The 22458-nt window shown below is 37.4% G+C and overlaps 1 protein-coding gene, 1 non-coding gene and 1 pseudogene across 5 annotated transcripts in view; 1 reads left to right on the plus strand and 2 right to left on the minus strand.

Annotated features, from left to right (window-relative positions):
* RBM41 (RNA binding motif protein 41) overlaps positions 1–21869 on the minus strand; it is a 48185-nt gene extending 26316 nt beyond the window's left edge. The window contains exons 1-5 of one of the 4 annotated variants that reach the window (XM_045537909.1): positions 21791–21869; positions 18379–18495; positions 17586–17778; positions 17085–17289; positions 15118–15189 (exon numbers count right to left, since the gene is read on the minus strand). In XM_045537909.1, coding sequence (XP_045393865.1) covers positions 15118–15189; positions 17085–17289; positions 17586–17778; positions 18379–18495; positions 21791–21798 — 595 coding nt within the window. In that variant the 5' untranslated portion in view covers positions 21799–21869. The remainder of the gene's footprint in view (positions 1–15117; positions 15190–17084; positions 17290–17585; positions 17779–18378; positions 18496–21790) is intronic. The other 3 variants (XM_045537910.1, XM_045537911.1, XM_045537912.1) reach the window with 3 other exon arrangements.
* On the plus strand, positions 1442–1810 carry LOC123628289 (annotated as a pseudogene).
* On the minus strand, positions 2794–2934 carry LOC123628922. Its single transcript, XR_006731802.1, has one exon. It is a non-coding gene; the product is annotated as a U4 spliceosomal RNA (small nuclear RNA).
* Positions 21870–22458: the final 589 nt, after the last annotated feature.

Here is a 22458-nt window from a genome sequence, read left to right on the forward strand (position 1 = left end):
AAAATATACTGAAAGACATTAAAGAATACTTAAATTAATGGAAAGATAGCACGTTCACATTTGAAGATTTGAAGACTCACATTATAAATAGGTCAATTAACCTCAATTGATTTAAACACTAAATGGAATCCCAATCAAAATCATATAAAGGTTTGTGTGCAGGTATAATTTGACAAACTGATTCTAAAATTTATTTACATGGAAAGACAAAGTATTAAAAGCAGTTGAAACACTTCTGAAGAAGAACAAGGTGGAAGAAATTATTCTGCTGTACCAGATATCAAAACATTAGAAAACTAGACTATATGATATTGATTCTAGAATAGCTAAAAAGACCAAAGGAACAAAAGAGAAAATCCAGAAGAACACCCATCCATATATGAACACCTGATATATATGACAGAGGCAGCAATACAGTAACAGCACAGGGACATTTTCAATAGATAGAATAAAGGGCTATCTATATAAGGAGAAAAAGAAACTGAAACTTTTATTTATACCATATACATAAATCAATTCCAGGTAGATTAAAGACTTAAATATGAAAGACAAAAAAAATAAAGCTTTTGGAATAAAGAGCAATATATTCCTATACTCATAGTAGGGAAGGATTTATTAACCAAAGCACAAAAAGCACTAAGTATGAAGGAAAAATTAGTACATCATATTCCATAAAAAATGAAGAACTTCTGTTAATCAAAAGAGGCCATAAAGGTTGTGAAATGATAAACTACAGAATGAGAGGAGACATTTTCAACATATATAACCAATAAAGAACAAGTATCTGCAATAATAAAAACACTTTTACAAATTTATTAGAAAATGCACCTAAAATTAGATAAGAAAATTGGAGATAGAATATTCAGAATGTATAACCCCAATTCAGAATGTATAACCCCAACAGTTTCCTGGTTCGCTCCTCCCTGTAGGAGCACTGTAGGAAGGTATAACAGTAATCACTGAGATCTGCTATATCTTAAGGCTTTTGGGCTGAGCTATTAAGTGACCTCTGAAGCAAGACTACATCTGGGCAAAGATACAAACAGATGGAAAGACATTCAGGCAGTTCATAGATATTTTCACATTTACTAAACAGGCAAAAGATTTGAATAGCCATTTCACAAAGGAGGCTGTCCAAATGGTCAATAAATGTGTGAGAAGGTACCCAACATCATTAGTTATCAAGAAAATGAAATTAAAACCACAAAAAAACCAAACAAGTTTGGACTCCTGAAAAAATATCCACATCCTAAAAGACAGACACACACACACGCATGTATGTACACACACACACACGCGCGCGCGCGCGAAGGCAGGAGAATTGAAAGCAGGGGAACTGTTCTAAAGCAAACTAAATGCAATGTGTGATCCCTGATTGTATCTTGGGTTTAAAATTGAGAAATCTGCTCTTTCTTTTGTTGCCGATAGCGCACATGCAAACATGGTGAACGTTCCTAAAACCCGCTGGACTTTCTGTAAGAAATGTGGCAAACACCAACCCCACAAAGTGACACAGTACAAGACAGGCAAGGATTCTCTGTATTCCCAGGGAAAGCAGCGTTATGATAGGAAGCAGAGTGGCTACGGTGGGCAGACTAAGCCGATTTTCCAGAAAAAGGCTAAAACTACAAATAAGATTGTGCTGAAGCTTGCGTGTGTGGAGCCCAACTACAATCTAAGAGAATGCTGGCTGTTAAGAGATGCAAGCATTTTGAACGGAGAGGAGATAAGAAGAGAAAGGGCCAAGTGATCCAGTTCTAAGCGTCTTTTGTTTTATTATGAAGACAATAAAATCTTGAGGGTATGTTAATTAAAAAAATAAAAATAAAATTGAGAAACCTGATTATAAACTGTATATTAGATAATATTAGAAAAATTTCTTAAGAGTGATCATAGTACTATGATTATATAGGAGAATGTCCTTGTTCTCAGGAGATACATAATGAAATACTTAGGAGTAAAACCTTTTTATGCCTGAAACTTATTTCAAATAGTTTAGCAATAAACAAACTACACACACACATATTCATATAGAAGAAGAGAGAGGTAAAGCAAATGTGGCAAGTTGTCAACAGTTGGTGAATGCAGATGAAGGGTGTGGATGTATTCTTTCAATTTTTCTCCACATTTGAAATTTTTCAAAAAAAAAGGTTGAAGAAAATAACACTTAACTAGGCTAAAAAATAAAGAGTAACATAAATAAATGTTAACTATTAATAAAAGGAAAAAAAGAACACAATAAAATATGAGTAAATACTCATTAGTTTGGAGTTTGACAATACCCAGTGTGGACAAGGATGTGGAGCAACCTGAACATTCCTACCTCATTGGTAGAATTTTAACTTGAGCAAATCCCTTCAGAAATTAGTTAATATCCATTAAAGTTGAAGATGTACGCACTCTTCACCCCTCGAATTCCACTCCTAGACAATATTCTGAGAAACTCCTGCACATGGGTCCCAGGATACATGTACAAGAACGATCACAGTAGCAGGACTGATACTTATAGCCCCCCAAATGGCAATAACCCAAAGGTCCAACTATGGTAGAATATATAAATAAGTTGTGGTATATTCATATAAAGGAATACTATATTTCAATGAAAATTAATGAATTATGGCTACACATAGCAATATGGATAAATCTCACAAATATAATGTTAAGTAGAAAAGAAAGACCCAATTGACTACACACAGTAAAATTCATTGATATAATGCTTTAAACACAGGCAAAACTTTTATTTATTTATTTATTTATTTATTTATTTATTTATTTATTTATTTTAAAACTCAGTCCCCGTAAGGACTGTCAAAAATTGCCAGTGCTGACTATACTGCAAGTCGTCACAGTGGGGTATTGGGAGAAGTTTTCAATTAGCAATAATTGTACCTTGGATAAACCTCATTGGCTACAACACTGCCACTGCGCAAAGCTAATACAGGCAAAACTAAACACTGTCTACTGCTGTGTGTACAGGTGGTATACATATAAAGAAAATCAAGGAAATTATTATCACAAGTCAGGCAGTGGTTAGTCATATTTGGCGGGGAGAGGTTGTGATTTGTGAGGGGCATACAGGGGCTTTTGGAGTATTGGCAATGTTCTGTTTCTTGATCTGATTAAACATGTCTTAAGCACTGTTTGGCGTGATCCATCTCATTATAAAAGAAATATGGCTTGCAAAAAAGTGAATAAGGGGTGAGAAAGTGGCAATAAATAAAAATACTGGGCTGAATAGTATACCTCCCAAGATTCATGCCTACCCAGAGCTTCAGAATATGACCTTATTTTGAAATAGGGTCTTTGCAAATATAATTAGTTAAGATGAGGTCACAGAGTAGGGTGGGCCCTAAGTCCAATGATTCGTATCCTTGTTAGAAGGCCATGTGAAGATACAGAGACACAGTCACACAGGGAGAATGCCATGTGATGACGGATGTGGAGACTGGAGTGATGCATCTGCAAGCCAAAGACTATTGGTAAACATTAGAAGCTAGGAGAAAGGCATGGAACAGATTCTCCCTCAGAGCTTCCAGAAGGAATCAACCTTGTCAACACCTTGATTTTACACTTCTAGTATTCATAACTGAGAGAGAATAAATTTCTGTTGTTTTAATCCGCTTGCTTTGAGGTATTTTGTTATGGCAGCCCTAGGAAACTAATACAGATTTTGGTCCGGAAAGTAGGATCCTGCTGTAACAAATACCTAAAAATGTGGAATTGGCTTTGGAATTGGGTAATGAGTAGAGGCTGGAAGTATTTTGAGGTGCTTGATAGTAAAAGCTTACGTTGCTTGAGGAGACTGTTGGCAGGAATATTGGATGTTAAAGACGATTCTCATGAAGGCTTACAAGGAAGTAAAGAGGACAATAGGGAAAGCTTCTGTCATCTTAGAGAACACACACATACACACACACCATGAACAAAATGTTGCTAGAGATATGAATGTTAAAGGTGCTTTTGGTGAGGCCATAGAAGGAAATGAAGAACATGTTACTGGACACTGGAGGAAAGGTAATCTTTGTTATAAAGTGGCAGAAACTTGGTACAAAATTGAGTTCTGCTGTTGGGTGAAAAGTCCTTAAAAGTGATAAACTTGGATATTTAGCTGAGATTTTGAAGCAAAGTGTGGAAGATGCAGGCTAGTTTCTCTTTGATGATTATAATAAAGTGAGAGGGGCAAGAGGTAAATAGAGGAAGGAACTGTTAAGAAAAAAAGAAATAGCACTTAATGATTGGGAAAATTCTCAGCTTATCCAGATAGCATACTCTGGAAACAGGGCCAAAGGTGTGGCTGGACAAACCAACAAGATTAGGTGTGTGACTCATGGATCCAATCAACCATCTCAGCAGAAGCCAGGAACAGAGATGGGGTTATCTAGGAAGAATCTGTAGAGAACTCTCATGTCTAATGGTGTGGATCTCTTGATATGTATGAGACTGACAAGGTTTTTGAGAATTTTATAGCAGCAGACACAGTGCCAGCCTGGTGTAAAAGAGATAGAGAAAGGACAAAATGAAGGAAGGATGACTGCAAGAGCAAAGCCACACAGATGGAGTGGTCAGAGTGGATGGGATTGCAGCTGCCCTAGTGGGCTGAGAGGTGGGCCCAGAGGACAGAGCATTGAGCTGTCTGAGGACAGGCCTTGAAAACCAATGGAATTTGTGCTGCTGGGCTACAAACTTACTTTAGACCAGTAACCCCTTTATTCCTTCTTTTTTGCCCTTTCAGAATTGGAATGTCTATCCTATGCCTGTCTCACCATTGTATATTGGAAGCAGATAACTTGTTTTCTAGTTTCACAGGTCTCTGGATGGAAAGGAATTTTGCCCCAGGATGGACCATATCCAGAACCTCACCCATACCTGATTTAGATTTAGATAATGAGACTTAGAACTTTTAGATGAAATTTGGGACTTATATTTGATGCTGGAATGGGTTAAGATTTTTGGTGATACTGTGATGCATGTGGACAGATGTGAATTTTTGGAGGCCAGAGGACAAACTATACTGGGATGAATGGTATACCTCCAAAATTCATGTTCATCTGGAGCACAGACTGAATTTATTTCTAAATAGGGTCTTTGCAGTTGTAGTTGAATTAAGGTAAGGGTAATACTCAATTAGTGCACACTAATCGGGCCCTAAATCCAATGACTGGTATCCTTATAAGAAGGCCATGTGAAGACAGATACAGACACACAGGGAAAGTGCCATGTGATAACAGAGGCAGAGATCGGAATGATGCATCTACAAGCCAAGGAACACCAAGGATTCCTAGCAACTACCAGAAGCTAGAAGAGGCAAGGAAGGATACTCTCCTAGAGACTGCAGAGAGACCATGGCCCTGCTGACACCTTGATGTCAGACTTCTGGCCTCCAGAACTGTAGAAAAGATAAATTTCTATTATTCTAAGCCACCAGATTTGTGGTAATTTGTTATAGAAAGGACAAACTATTGATACCCACAACAATATGAATGAATCTCAAAAACATTATGTTGAACTAAAGAAATATATACACAAAGAATATATACTGTATGGTTCCAGTTGTATGATGTTCTAGAACAAGCAAAACTAATTTATGGTGGAAAAACAATCAAAACACTAGTTGCCTCTGGGAGGTTGGAGTGGAAATTACTGGAAGTAAGTATGATGGAACTTTCTGGGGTAATGGTAATCTTCTGTGTTGATAGGGGTTAGGTTGCACAGATGCAGTGTGTACTGGAGATGGTCCCATGATTGTGTACATCTATTCCCAAATCCATGTTCAGTGATGGCACATTGGCAGCTTAAAATTAGACACAATGGGAATACGTACATTATGGAATCTGGCGAATGATACAAATCAGGGCCTTGTTTTCTGGAGGGCTGGTTGTTAAACATTTATCAGTACATGACTACACAGATTTATATATTGGTCAAAAGTTGGCAAATGAACACTTAAGATTTGTGCATTTAATTGCATCCAAAGTTTACAGACAAAGAAAAGATGTAAATAAATATTTAACTCTAGCTAACAATATGCATGCTGAAATATTTGGGGGGCATGCATTTACATCACCAATTTTCTAAAATACATTAATAAAGTAAGATGGATTGATGGATAGAGGAATAGGTAGATATATGATAAGATATTAATGGTAGAATCTAGATGGTGATATAATGGTTGTTTGTGATAAAATTCTTTCAACTTTTCTCCATGTTTGAAAATTTTCATTGAAAAAAAAGAATGAAAAATATTTTCCCATTTGAATATCAAAAAATATTAACATGTATTTAATACTATCTTTTTTAGGGTTTAAATTCTTATATTTCATTTTTAAAATTAACTGCTACTTATTATGCTATATAGTGAAAGGAGAGATCTAAATGTATTGTTTGCTCAAGTAGCTAAACCACTGAAGGGCATTTTTAATTTTTATCATTTGCTTTAGATAGTCCATGGTAGGAATATATACACCATGGAAATTGGCAAATGATACAAACCATGTTAAAGTCCTGAAATGAAAGAGGTAATACTAGGGGTAACTGACTGAGGTCCCCTGGAAGATAAGAGGAATAGGATGCAGCACAAAAGTATAAAGATTAGCCTTAAGCAGGAAGGACTTCCCTAGCACTGAGTCAAGAGGGAAGAAAATGAGAGTTAGGGTGCAGAAGTTAGCACAGAGTGAAGCAGGAAGTGGATGAAAGTTCTTGCTGATGGCAGGTTTCCTTTGAAATAGGATGTTAGACTATCTGTTAAAAATGATTAAATAGTAGGATAGGAAAGAGTAATGGAGATCTAAAATAGTTATTTGTAAGGAATGAAATAGAGAGCTGACTAGGACTAGGAGACAGATTGCTGAACAAGGGAGAAGGCTCTAGACCAGGAGTGGGGAACCTGTGGTCTTCTGATTTCAAGATTGTTATTTTTTAAGCACCAAAGGAGGCAAGAAAAGCTTCTTCTTTCTCTGCTGCACCCCTTTTAACAAAAGAATTTGTTCTATAAAATTTGGATTGAGTCAAAAGGCCACACTTAAGGACCTAGAAGGCCACATGTTGCCTTAAGGCTGCAGAGATGAGGAATGTGTATAGGCATTCATCAACCAAGTTATATGATTTCTCTCTAGTTTTACCCAGAAGCCATGAAGCAGAAATAGAGAAGGTAATTATCTGCACTGATTTGAAGTTGAGGTTTTTGCTGGGTGGGTGTGACACATAGACAAGGAAGCAAGGAGAATGATTCATTGTCAAGAATGTGGTTAAATAATGGATGATGAAGTCTAAGTGAGATTTCAAAAGAAGAAGAAATGAGAAGGGGCTGACAGATTGGGAGAAAATAAAAAGGTCAAGGAACTAGAGTTTTCAACAGGGTTGAAGAGATGGTATGACGGATGTAAGAGAGTTATGAGAGCCAGAAAGATAAGGGAGAGAGGTTTTGGTCAGAGGGTATTATACTACAGTTTAAGATTTCAAAGGAAGTATATTTCTAGGGATAATATATGTTGTTTTCTCACTGATTTCAGGTTAGAAAATGGGATATATATAACTCCAAAAAACGTTTGTCTCAAGATATAGTAAAATCACACTCAATAAACCAATACATCTTTTCAAATCACATATACAACTGCTGTAGTCAAGAGCACAGACTTTTGTGTAAGAACAGACATGGATTTAAGTCCTAGCATGGCCATTTAATAACTGTGATCTTGAGAAAGTCATTTATCCCCTCTGAAGCTTAATTTCATTATCTGTAAAACGGATATAATCACTGTACTATCTCACAGGGCTTTTGTAAGGTTTAAATGCATTAATGTGTAAAAATACTTAGCACAAGGACTTGCACAAATAAGCCCTCAAAAACTATTAGCTATTAGGACTTCTGTTTCTGGGTAAGATGAAGTAAGCACACTTTACCCTGTCTCTCCTGCAGAATAAACTTATAAAACCCAGAGAGAATTTATGGTATATTTAAAGGCTGTGAAAAGTAAATGATAGCAAGTAGAACAAGTAAGAAGCCCAGAATTTGAAATAACAAAGAACTCATGCCCAGACATGGCATAATCAAATTGATAAAAATAAAGAAAAAAAATTAAAACCCTTATCTTTATGGTTAACTGATTTTCCACAAAGGTATCAAGACAATTCAATGGGAAAGGGTAGTCTTTTCAACTAAAAGTGTCAGGACAATTGGATATCCATATGCTAAGAGATGGATGTAACGCTAACTTTACACTATATGCAAAATTTTTATTTCAGCATATTATTGGGGTGCAAATGTTTAGGTTATGTATATTGCCCTTGCCACTGCCCTCCAGTCAGAGCTTCAAGCGTGTCTATCCCTCAGACAGTGCGCATCACACTCATTATGTATGTATATACCCATCCCCTCCTCCCCCCTCCCATCTGCCGTATGCCCGATGAATGTTATTCCTATATGTGCACTTAGGTGTTGATCAGTTAAAACCAATTTGATGGTGGGTACATATGGTGCTTATTTTTCCATTCTTGGGATATATATGCAAAAATTAATTCAAAATGGTTCACAGACCTAAATGTATGAGCTAAAACTATAAATATTCTAGGATACATATGAGAAAATCTTTGTGACCTTGGGTTATAAATAAATCTTCATTACAGGACCAAAAGCAGAAATTATAAACAAAGTTAATAAATTAGATTTTGTCAAAATCACAACCTTTAGAGCTTCAAAAGATGCCATTGAGAGAGGTGATATCAATGAAAATGGTGGAGTCAGAATCTCCAAAAAAGCAATGAGAAAACTGGCAAAAGCTATCAGAATCAACTTTTTCAGAACTCTGGAATTAACCAAGAAAAACAGTTGAATCACAGTAAAAATAATGAGTTTTGTAGGGTTTAAACTTGCTCTATTCTTCCATTCTTTTCTCCCAGGTTGTGGTTAAACTCAAAAATCACTGACCTGAAATCAAAGAGAAAATTAGCATCCTGGAAGCCACTATAGGGAGAAGAACAGGGTTGGAGCCCTTTCCATGCACCATTCCCAGAGAATTATCATTACCTGACCTGTCTGGTGTTTCCTCGAAAAATCCCACAAGCAACCCTCTCTTTATTTGACCTGACTCAAAGCTTGCCAACTGCTAACAGCATTTTTCCCTGGAACTTTTGTCAAAAACAATCAGAGGCAGTTGTTCAATTTCATGGTTACCAGAGGTGGTAGACAATAGTTGGGGCAAACAACAGGTTAACCAAAAAGCTTAGAAGGAAAATCTGGAATGAGATGCCCATAGGGGGCTCTAAGAAGCTCCAACATATTTCTGGTACTCAAGGCCACACACGTGTGTAGGGCTATCTACATGCTTAGCTATAGGTGCATGCTTAGGAAAGACCTGAAAAGCCCTAAGGTCTCACCTCTGACTAACCTTGAGGCTGCATAAACAGGAAGTGAGGACTAAAATGGAATTATAAACTATGTGGCTAAGTGTTGAAGATGTGCTCAGCATGCACACAGAACCCCTCAGAAAAGACTGGGAAAAGTACTGGTTATAAACATATTGAAAACATTATATATATTAAGTTAGAGAATGCCACATATTGTATGATTCCATTTATATGAAATGTCCAAAATAGGCAAATCCTTATAAGGACAGATAGATTAGTGGCTACCTGGGCTGGCAGTAGAAATGGGGATTGAGAGCAATCTTTGGGGTGATGGAAATGTTCTAAAACTAGATTGTGGTGATGGTTGATGAACTCTGTAAATTTTCTACAAATCACAGAATTATACATTTAAAATGAGTAGATTTTATGGTATGTAAAATGATAACATGATAAAGCAGTGAAAATAATGATCTAACTACATATTATAAGAAACTCATTTTTATAAAATAAGAAACTCATTTCAAATATAATAATATAGATAGGCTAGAGAAAAATGATGTAAAGAAAGTAATTATAGAATGTTGGAATAAAAACCTCTGAAAATCTGTTCTTCTATAAAAGAAAAAAAATACAAAAATTATCAAAAATCAAGTTTTTGAAAAGTCTGGAAACTGAAGGCTTATAACAAAACAAGGAGCAGTTATTAAAGAAAAACAGCTACATCTCAGTAAGAACAGTGAGGTTTGTAGCATTTCAACTTTCCATAATCCCATCTCCCTCTCTTCAGCTTCATAGTAGCCTTGAAAACCAACAATCTCACCAACTACAGGAGATGTAAAAACCAGCAGCCTAGCTGACATTGTAGGGGGTAGAACAGTCTGGAGTTCCCCAATCCCCATCCTCAGAGAATTTTCACTATATGACCTGTCTGGCACCCCAGTGAAAAGCTATATTCTGAGGGCTTGTCTTTAACCTGGCTCATATCTTACTCTGTGGGAATAGTCTGTCCCTAGGGCACTTGTCAAAACTAGTTAGTGGGGATTGTTTAACATTGCTGCTGCTTGAAATGGCATTTACAGTTGGGACAAACAAGGCTGACAAAAAGTCTTAAAAAGGAAAAACAGGTAATGAGATGTCCATAAGAGCTCTAAAAGTTCAGACATATTCCAGAGAATCTAGAAGGTAACAAACATGTGCAGGGCTGTGTGTATGCCCAGGAAATTTAGGGCCTGAGAAGACCCTAATGTGTAACTTTTGGCTAACCTTGAGGCTCTGTGTAAGCAGGAAGTGAAGCCTAAGGCAGACTTTAAATTGTCTGCCTGAACACTGAAAGAATCCTTCAACATATGCACACAGCTAGCTCCTCAGCAAAGCTTAACAGACTTTTTAGTTCAAGGCACTTAAGGAAAACTCTCTTCAATCATTAGAGGACCACTACACTAACTGAAAATATGGAATACAGAATTTATAGAATTAGTTCAGGAAAGTTGCAAAACAAGCAGCCACAACAACAAATCCTGAGGAGAGGGAGTGGATTGATTTCTTGAATGGTCACACTATATTATTTAAAATGTCTAATTTTCAACAAAAAATACAAAGACATTGCAAAGAAATAGGAAAGCATGGCCCATACACAAGAAATAAAAGTTAGTAAACTGCCCTGAGGGAGCATGTTGGGCTTACTAGACAGAACTTTAAATGGTTATTAAAAGTTCTTCAAACAACTAAAGGAAACCATGTATAAAGAACTATACAAAAGTTTCAGAATGTCTTACAAAATAGGAAATAAAAATAAACAGAAATTATAATAAAGAACCTAATAGAAATTCTGGAGTTGAAAAGTACTATAACTAAAATAAAAAATTCTGTTGGGGCAGCTCAACAGAAGATTTGGGCTGGCAGAAGAAAGAATCAGCAAACTCAAGGATAGGTCAACTACCTAGTGTGAGGAGATGACCCTGTCTGGAAAGCAGAAAGAAAAAAAGAATGAAGAAAAATTAACAGAGCCTTAAAGACCCGTGGGAGATCATTAAGCCTGTGGGATACCAACAAAAGAGTCTCAAAAGAGGTAAGAAAGGGGCAGAAAGAGTATTTGAAGAGGTAATGGTTGATAACTTTCTAAAATGGACAAAAAACATTAATCTACACATCAAAGATGCTCAACAGACTCCAAGTAGGATAAACTCAAAGAGATACATACCTAGACATATAGCCAAATTGTCAAAGGCGAAAGACAAAAAATTAATCTTGAAAACAGCAAGAGAGAAGAGACTCATCATAGACAAGTGGTCCTCAATAAGATTAACAGTTGACTTCTCATCAGAAACCATGGAGGCCAGGAGGAAATGAGATGGCATAGTCAATTGTGCTGAAAGAAGAAGATTGACAACCAAAAATTCTATGTCTAGCAAAACTATATTTCAAAACTGAAAAAATTAAGACATTCCCAAATAAACATAAACTGGGAGAATTCATCACTTGAAGATTTGCCCTGCAAGAAAAACTAAAGGGAGTCTTTCAGGCTGAAATAAATGTATATATACAGTAACTCAAATCCACACAAAGAAAGAAAGAGCACTAGTAAAGTTGACTACTAAGTAAACATAAAAGATAGTAGACTACTAAGTAAACATAAAAGATAGTATAAGTGTACTTTTTGTTGAAACTCTTTTTCTTCTCCTAGGTGACTAGGAGAAGGATTTTAAAATCCTTTAAACTAGGATTTTAAAAATCTATAAAGATGTAGCTGGTATGACAATAATACTACAAAGGAGGGGGAAAACAGAGCTAAACAAAGTTTTTAAATATAATTGAAATTAAGTTGGTATTAAAAAAATAATTTATTTAAGCTAAGATGTTAATTGTAATCCCCAGGGCAATTAAATGACACACTAGAAAAATCTATTTAACATAAAAAAAGGAATAAATGGAGGAACAGAGGAACAAAAAAAGATACAAGACATACAGAAAACAAAAAGCAAAATGACAGGTGTAAATCCTTATTAACAGACTCCAATTAAATACATTTCCTGATTTCAAAACTTACTACAAGGCTACAGTAATTAAAATAGTGTGGTACTGGCATAAGGACAGATATGTATGGCCAAATGATTTTTCAATAGGGTGCCAAGATCATTCAGAGTACAAGGGACAGTCTTTTCAACAAGTGGTATTGGGAAAACTGGATATCAACTTGTAAAAAATGATATCTTTATATCATATATAAAAATTAACTCAAAATGAATCAAATACCTAAATGTAAGAGCTAAAAGTATAAAACTCTTAGAAGATAACATAGGGAAAAAGCTTCATGGCATTGGATTTGGCAATGATTTCTTGGATATAACACCAAAAGTAGAGACAACAAAAGACAAAAGTAGACAAATTGGACTTCATCAAAATTTAAAACTTCATGCATCAAAGGACGCCATGCACAGAGTGAAAAGGCAACCCATGGAATGGGAGAAAATATTTGCAAATCATATTATCTGATAAGGAATTCACATCCAAAAAAATACATAGAACTTTTTACAACTCAACAACAAATAAACAAGTAACTCCTTTAAAAAATGGGCAAGGGACCTGAACAGACATTTCTCCAAAGAAGATATACAAATGGCCAAAAAGCATATGAAAAGATGCTTACTAATAGCATTAATCATTAGGGAAATTCAAATCAAAACCCACAGTGAGATAGTACTTCATATCCATTAAGACAGCTATTATTGGAAAAAACAGAGAATAACAAGTGTTGCTGAGGGTGTAGAGAAATTGGAATCCTTGTGCATTGCTGATGGGAATGTAAAATGGTACAGTCTCTATGGAAAATGATATGGCCATTCCTCAAAAAATTAAATATAGAATTACCATCTGATTCAGCAATTCCATTTCTGGGTATATACCCAAAAGAATTAAAAGCAGGTACTCAAATAGATGTTTGTATACCCATGTTCACAGCAGCATTATTCACAATAGCTAAAATGTGGAAGCAACCTAAGTGTCCATCAATGGATAGACAGACAAAATGTGGTATATACATACAATGGAATGTTATTCAGCCTTGAAAAGGAAGAAAATTCTGACACATGCTGCAAGCTAGATGAAACTTGAAGACATTATGCTAACTAAAATAAGCCAGTCACAAAATGACAAATATTGTATGATTCCACTTATTTGACTCAGACTGTGAATGGCCTAGAACAGTCGAATTCATAAAGACAGAAAGTAGAATGGTGGTTGCCGGAGGCTGGGGGAGGAGGAAATGGGTAGTTAGTGATTAATGGACAGAGAGTTTCAGTTTGGGAAGATGAAAAATTTCTGGAGATGGATGGTGGCAATAGTTGCAGAACAGCCTGAATGTACTTAATGCCACAGAACTATACACTTATAAGGGTTAAAATGGTAAATTTTATGTTATATATATTTTACCACGATAAAAAAGTTTGCTCTACAAAAGACACTATTAAGAGAATGAAAAGACAAGCTACAGACTGGGAGAAAATATTTGTAAATCACATATCCAACAGAAGATTGTGTTTAGAATATATAAAGAACTCTCAAAAGTCATCAGGAAAAAAACCAAACAACCCAATTATAAAACAGCAAAATATTTGAACAGACACTTTAGCAAACAGGATATAAGGGTGGCAAATAAGCACAGGAAAAGATGTTCAACATCATTAGCCATTAAGGAAATGCAAATTAAAACTACAATGAGATACCACTTCACATCTATTAGAATAACTAAAAATAAATACCGACAATGCCAAGTGCTGACAAAGATGTAGAGCAACTAGAACTCTCATACATTGCTGGTGGGAATGCAAAATGATACAGCCACTCTTGAAAATGGTTTGGCAGTTTCATATAAAGTTAAATGTACACTTACCATATGACCCAGTAATCTCACTTCTAGATATTTACCTTAGAGAAATAAAAACTTATGTTCACATAAAAACATGTACAAGAATGTTCATATCAATATTATCATAACCACCATAACCTGGAAACAACCCAAATGCACTTCAATGGGTGAATGGATAAACAAATTTTGGAATGTCCATACAATGAAATGCTACTCAGCAAAATGAATGAACTAGTGATACACACAACAACTTGCATGAGTCTCAAAGGCATTAGGCTGAGTGGAAGAAGCCAGTCTCCTATTGTATGATTCCATTCATATGACATTCTCTAAAAGATAAAACTACTGTGATGGAGAACAGATCAGTAATTGCCAGGGAATATGGATGGGGGTTGGGAGTGACTATAAAGCGATAGTATGAGGGAGTGTTTTAGGGTGATGGAGCTGTTCTCTATCTTGATTGCAGTGGTGGTTATATGAATCTACATGATTTACAATTCACAGTATTGTACACCAAAAAAAAAAGCCCCATGCAATTTTATTGTAAGTTCATTTCAAAAATAAAATATTAGCTATTATCATTGCCATCATCATAAATAAGTATACATTGCCGATTAATAAAAGTATTCAGAATTATTTGTGAAATGGGATCTAAAAATCATTAAGGTCAATTTATGTTTGGTACAGTAACTTAAAGGTATAGAGAAAAAAACCAACAACACTAAATGTAAAAGCTTTACAACTTCTACTAATTCCTCTCTTTAATATTCTGTATCAGCATAATATGCTCCCTCTGGATCATTTCCTATAAACATTGTCATATACTGGAATTAAACAAGTGCTCAACTTAGAAGTCTGGGACCCTAGGTTACATTCCTAAATCTAACACTGTAAGAAAACTCTCGACTTGCCTTTTGTGCCTAATTTTATCTTCCTCTTCATTGAGGTCATGTACTTGTCTGCACTTGTCTTTTTGTGGTATGCTGTGAAGGTTTAAAGCAAGGAGTTTCAAAGATAGGAAACAGAACAGATCCATACACCACCCACCCCACCACCCCAAATACCAGGTACTACTCTAAGTGATTTACATGTATTACCTCACTTAATCCTCCTAACAAACCTAAAACATAGCTACTATTAATATTCTCATTTTACAGATGAAGAAACTGAAGCATGGAGAGATAACTTGTCCAGTATCTTATTGCTAGTAAGTGGGGAGCCAGGATTTTCCCAGGCAGTCTGCTTCCAGAGCCTATGTTCTTAATCAGTATGCTATAATGTCTCTCCACAGAAAGGCTGTTCATTTGTTCATTCCTTCCTTCCTTCACCACTGCTCTGCCATGTCTATGGTCTTCTGTCTCTAATAAATCATTTAAACGTTCTCATGTCTTTAACATATCATCTACGCATAGATGATTCCCAATTCCATCTAGTTCTGGCCTTTCTCCTGAGTTTCACTATTGCATCTTCCAACTGTCTCCTCAATATCTGCATTTAATGATCCTGACATTCTGACAAATTCAACATGTTTAAAATAAAACTCACCATCCTTCCTCAAAATTTCCCCATAAAAGCTTTCTTCATTTTGTCCACTGTTAAGTCACACAACCTTGAAACACCTGGATTATCTTTGACACATTCCTCTTCAATGACCCTCCTCCTTCATTCTCAGTCAACAAATTTTATCAATTCTTCGTTTGTAGTATCTCTTACAATTAAATCTACCTTTCCTTCCAATTCCACTGCCATCATTCTAGTCCGGAACTTCATGCCTAAATGACTGTAATACCTCCTAATCATTCTCCTTGCTTGCAGTTCTTCCTCTCTCCAATCCTATTTATTGGCCACCAGATTAATCAGTTTCAAATATGGCTTTTATCATGTTACTCCTAGCTCAAAAACCTTTAACTATATTCAAACTAACTAACTGAATAACTAACTCTGTATAGGTCTATACTACCCACCAAATAAAGTTCATAATTTTAGCTACCTTTCTAACTTTGTCTCTCACAACTCCCCCAAACACTCCATAGTGTTCACACCATCTATTGCAACTGAAATGCCATTCCCTCTTCTTTCTAAAGAATAGGTGGTATTAAAAGAACATTTAAATCTTACCTCCTCTGAGAGGCCTTCTTCAACCACGTCAATACACAGTGGCCTCTCCCTCCTTTGAACTCCTACAGCACTTAGCAACTAAATCTAGCATTGTTACTAAATGTTATGTTTCTCTCTCCAACCAGACCGTACTTGGCACAAGCTCTGGAAGCATTTCATAAAATTCTGTGCACCTTCCACAGTGCCTAGTAAAACTTATCTGTTAAACTAATTCTTTCTGGTTAAGACATGTACTATTTATCTATATATTTTGTGCTAGTTTATAGTTCAGCCTAAAGACCCTTCACAATTTAGCATCACCTCTTTTTCCAGTGTCATCCCCTGTCATTCTCTGCCATGCCCTGTATTCCTGCCACACTGAACTTCTCCTTGTTTCCAAGACACACCAGGTTCTTTCGCAATCCTGTTTCTATTCACTCACTATCTGTAATGCCCTTTCCTGTTTATTTACCTGACAAATGCCTATTGATCCAACAAGACTTAGTAGCAACGTCAACTTCTGACTCCCCCAACTAGACTTAGACACTCTATGTTCTGTGCTCCCTCAGCATTTTATTCAGATCTCTATAATAGCAATTTCCATGTTGTCATGCAAATAACTGTGTACATATTTGTCTCTCTCATGGGACTATACATTCCTCAAGAGTAGTGATAGTTTGTCTTTCCCCTGCTCCCTTCACTAACTCTTCATATTTAATGCTCTGCTGTTAAATCTTTCTCTCAGTGAAAGAACATATCAAAGTCAGTGGGGATTACATACCTTGGTAGTAAAGTGCCTTGAGAAAAGAGTGACGATCAGCTCCCTGAAATAAAGAGTTTTCTATTTCCATTTCTCGTCGAGTCAGCTGTTTGCTCTTTGCAAATCTCTGGGGCAGGCAAAGGATGCGCTGACGTTCTGAGATCCTTTCTTCAATATCTTGAAGACGGTTCTGTATTGCTTCAGGAGTTGCCCTCAGTTTTGTCCTCTACAATCAGAGAAATCAGATGGCATATATCATAGAGAATATACCCTGAAAGTGATGATCTGATGCCTCAAGCAAGAAAGAAGATGATCAGCGCCCAGAAATGAACATTTATAGAAAATGTTACCTAAGAAGTCAAGGAACAGCTTATCTTTTACCAATGTCCCTATCCTAAAAACCAAAGAAGATTCAGACACAAAGCTAGTTTTGTGAGAACTAAAAATGCAAAGGTTCTCAATGCCAAAATGAAGAGATCCTGCTGTGTATTCTCTAGGGAAAAAAAAAGTTGCCCCACTCACCTTTTCACCTGAAACATGGCTCTTCCAGATCAAGATTTCTGTTTCATTAAGCCCTAGTTCCCTGAGAGAAGCAGTTTCCTGGTCCTTCTCATGCAGTGTCTGGAACTGGGACAAAGTCATAGTCCCAGCTGCTTCCTTCCCAAAGGGCTTGTACATAGTACCAGGAGCAAAGCTGTCTTTCTTAGACATACATCTGCAAAACATGCAGGAGGAGAGTAAGAACATCTTGAGGTTACTACAATTCACAGAAATGGGGGCTCACCATTATTAGAGGTACAAAGAAACTCATCAGTAATTTCTCTCTCACATCCTATTTCTAAACTGAAGTACCACTGCAACAAAGTGGAACTCCACTGATATTCCCCTCATCCAGGAGTAATAAATGACTAACTCAACAAGTATTTATTGAGTGCCCACTATGTATCAGACACTGTACTAGGTACTAAGGCTTTATTAGTTTAAGAAAAAAAAATAAAAATGGCTCCTGGTTTCGTGGAAAAACAATGGAAGAGAGGCAAGGAAATAGGCAATGATAATAATGGGTTTTAAGTGCTATGTTAGGGGACATACAGGGTGCTACAGGAAGACATAGGCAAGGTATTTGGCCCAGAATTTGTGGGATATGGGAAGCTTCCTAGAGGAAGTGACACAGAAACAAAACCCTACCTAATAAGCAGAAATTTGCCAAAGAAGGGGCTGGTGGGAGAGGATCATTCCATCCCGGCTTTAAGAGGGATCTGTCACCTGGAGGTGAGGGTCTATGATACTCTCTATCTGCAAAATCAATACATACTCTTCAATGGAGACAGAGGTATCAAGTTGATGCTGAAGGAGGCTTTTCAGCTGCCTCTCCCCTTCTGTTTCCAGCTCCTCCAGGACATGCTCATCACTCTTCACACAGCTGTTTACCCTGGAGTAGATATAAGAACATATACAGAAAGTAGAAGAGACAGTGTCTCAAAATATATTTCTTATCTACCATTAGTGACCCCATTTGTTTAAAGACATTTCTCCAAATATTCATTGCCCTTTATCATTCATTCCACAAACATTTACTACTAAATACCTACTTACACAGAAGGCACTGTGCTAGGTACTGATGGAAGTCAAAGATATTCAAGACATAGTCCCTATCCTCAAGAAGCCTGCAATCTATTCGAGGAGAAGAAATATATGTCGGTGTATGTGGTGTGTGCATGTGCGTAGGGGGAGAGGGAGGGGGGAGGGGGGAGGGAGAGAGGGGAAGAGAGAGAGAGAACACCAAATGAATAATAACACAGAGAAGCATATGCCAAATTAGCAGGAATTCACAGAAGAAAGAGATAATTGGGGGCTAGGGTGGTAAAGGAAGATTTCAAAAGGATTGGGTGTGATGAAGAAAAGGAGAGTAGGGAGAGAGAGTATGAAGAGATAAAAATATTTACTGGGCGATAATGAGAAGTTCCATTTGGCTGGCATTCATTTATGGGAGTACCGGGAGATGATCTTGCAGGAGTAAATTAGATTCAGACACTAAACGGCCTTAAATACGCCAACTAAGGGGCCTGGACCTATTAATAAATGCATAGGTATTAGAAAGTAATTTATCAGGCAGTTAAGTGACACAGCGCAAGTGATGGCTGAGGAAAATAAATGTGGTTATAACATGTCATATGGATTTGAAGGGAGGAAACCAGAAGAACTAGTTAGGAAACTATTGAAGTATAAGGAGATGAAGGTCCAGACTGGAGTGGTAATAGTGGAAATGGAAAGGAAGGGTTAGACGAGAGAGGCCTTTTGAAAGTGGGGTAAGGAAGTCAAAGATAGCCCCCAAATTTCAAGCTGTGTAACCAAGACAACGATAGTACCAAAGAAGGAAAGAAAAAACTTCAGATGGAATAAATGGTTTGGGAAAGGGAAAGTCAGTATTGTTATAGCCATGTTGAGTCAACTACCTTTTACAATTGAAACACCAGCATGGCCGGGTGCGGTGGCTCACGCCTGTAATCCTAGCCCTCTGGGAGGCCGAGGCAGGTGGATCGCTTGAGGTCAGGAGTTCGAGACCAGCCTGAGCAAGAGCGAGACCCTGTCTCTACTAACAATAGAAATAAAAATTATCTGGACAACTAAAAATATATATAGAAAAAATTAGCCGGGCATGGTGGCGCATGCCTGTAGTCCCAGCTACTCGGGAGGCTGAGGCAGTAGGATCGCTTAAGCCCAGGAGTTTGAGGTCGCTGTGAGCTAGGCTGATGCCACGGCACTCACTCTAGCATGGGCAACAGAGCAAGACTCTGTCTCAAAAAAAAAAAAAAAAGAAAAGAAACACCAGCATGAAGTATCAGGAATACTTCAAAGACATTGAGTCTGAAGGTACAGCATGAGTGATTGGCTCAAAGGAAAGTGAGAGATGAGAGAATTGTTGTATAGCTGAGAGTCTGAGGCTGAATGTGGAAATCTTGAGTCATCTGTGTTGACAAGATCTGGAGCTATGAGAGAGGAAAATATCTTCAAAGAGGAGAGTATAGAAAGAAATATGAAGAGTGTCATAACATTTTATAGCCTAGGCACTATGGTGTAGAAATCTAGGTAACGGCCAGCATGAGCTAACTAACCCTAAATAATTGAAAACTAGAGTGTAATGAAATAACAGGGCCATTTAAGCACGCAACAACAGATTATAAAAAACAAACACAAAAAAATGAGTTAACTCCATGAAAAAAATAGATATTAATTATCTTCCTTATAAAATAGCCCTTTCCTAGTGGGGTTATAAGGCCTAGAAAAACAAACCTCCATAATTAGAAACATGATTCCCATGCTCTAGAAAGACTTGGCCCTATTTTGGGAAGTTTTAAAATATCTTTATACCTAAGGTTTTAAAAAATTCTTTTTCAATATCTCAATTTTTATTTATTACTTCAAATTCAAAAAGTTCTTGCTAAGTTTAAAGTTTCTATACATCAACACACATGAATCACAAAAAGAAATACTGAGTTAAAAAAAAGCAAGTCACAGAAAAATTCATACAATATGTGTCCATTTGTATAAAGTTGATAGATGGATAAAACTAGGAACGTTTTGTTTAGGGATAAAATTATATATGTGCTAAAAACCTACTTTTTAAAAACAAACCAACAAAAAAGCACAAGGGAACGATTAATGCAAAAGTCCAGATAGTGGTCACCTCAGGGGGAAGGAAGGGAGGGAAGAGAAGTAATCACACAGGAGACACAGGGGACTTATAAGGAACTATGTCCTACTTCTTCAGCTTGCAGTGGATGCAAGCCTTTATTATTATTCTTTAAACTGTATATACACATTATATAAATTATTTTGCATGGATGAGATATATCCTCATAAAAATGTTTAAAGATTATTTTCAGGCAGGGAAAATCAGACATGGTTTTTAAAAAGACACAAGGAGCTGATAGTGCAGGAGAGCACATCAGTAAGTATTTAAAATGCACTGCACTCCTCCAGAGTGATGATTCTACTTGCGCAGTGAATACAAAACTAATTTAATGAGGATCCTTTAAAAAGGCTTTTTGTACTGTCAGTAATCGTGAGGCTCTGGCTCCCAACAATAACCACCTAGGTTCAAACGGCCATTTCCTGCAGAACCAGTAGGGGGAACCCCTTGCAGCAATGCCTTTCTTATATTCCTATATCCTATTGATACATCGACCCCGTTTTGTACTTTCCTTCTAAATTTGTAGAAACAAAAGTACCACTTTCTTACTTTAAGACTTGAAAGCGCTATATGGTTTCGGGGCCCGAGCAAGTCTTCTTTAACACACGGACACTGCAAATAAACAAGCCCGCCCCTGACCCCCTTTCAAAGGCTGAGGTGGAGGTAGGGCGGGACCGGGAGAAGATGGCCTGGGAATCTCCAGCGCGGTCAATCTGTCTGCCAAGACCCTTTTGCCTGGGCCGGTCCGTTTGAAACAGGAAGAAGCCACAGCACCCAGCCGGCTCCCAGGGCCTGGACCAGGAGGGCATTCCTGTGGAAACCAGCCCGGCGGCGGCGGCGGCCCTTCCTGAACTTCACGCTGCAGGCCCTTCTAGCCCGTTTCTCCTCCTCCCCTCCCCTTTGTCTTCCCGCTCACACGAAACCGCATCACGAGAACACGACATACCCCAAACAGAAAGTAACAAAAGCCATTTTCAAAGTAAAAGGTAGAAAAGAGCTCCCCTTGCCACCCGCTCCCCAGACAAGCCCTTACCTCTTCATGTTTCCACAGGCCCCGAGCGCTAACTTGGGAAACGGGCCGCGGACCTCAAGTCCCAGAACTCTGTGCGGCGAACTCTAAGGGGCTTGCGGTGGAGCGTGGGACTCTGGGAATTGTAGTAGCACAGAAAGAAAAGGTAGGTATTGAGTGACCGGTATGTTGTAAATTGTCCGAATGTCTCTTTAATTTCTCATCTAGGTTAGAGAGAACACCCAAAATATCCCGCTTATAAACCTAGGAGTCACATTTGACTTCTTGACTCTCTTATCCAGTATCACTAAATCCTGGCTCTCCTGTAGTTTGTCTCGAATTTATCCCTATCAACACTGCTTCTCTTTCAAGGATTTATCTGGCCTACCTGCTGTTTCCAGGCGAGCCCCTTGTCCATCCTCTGCAGTGTAGCCAAGCTATCAGACACGAGTCTGACCATATCTCTTGTGCTAATGATTCTCCTTTATCTATAACAGAGACTTCTGAGTTCTCTCAATTCAGAATCAGAAGTCTGTATGTATGCAGGCCCTTGAATGTTTTAGATAATTATGGTGAATCGAGAGAGAGGTATAGCATAGTGGTTAAAAGCTCGGGCTCTTAGTTCCCAGAAGTGGAAATGCAAACATCCTTAAGTACATGAAAAGAAAAGATGTCCAATCTCACTTATAAGT

Source organism: Lemur catta, chromosome X, assembly GCF_020740605.2.
Source record: "Lemur catta isolate mLemCat1 chromosome X, mLemCat1.pri, whole genome shotgun sequence".
Taxonomy (NCBI): Eukaryota; Metazoa; Chordata; class Mammalia; order Primates; family Lemuridae; genus Lemur; species Lemur catta.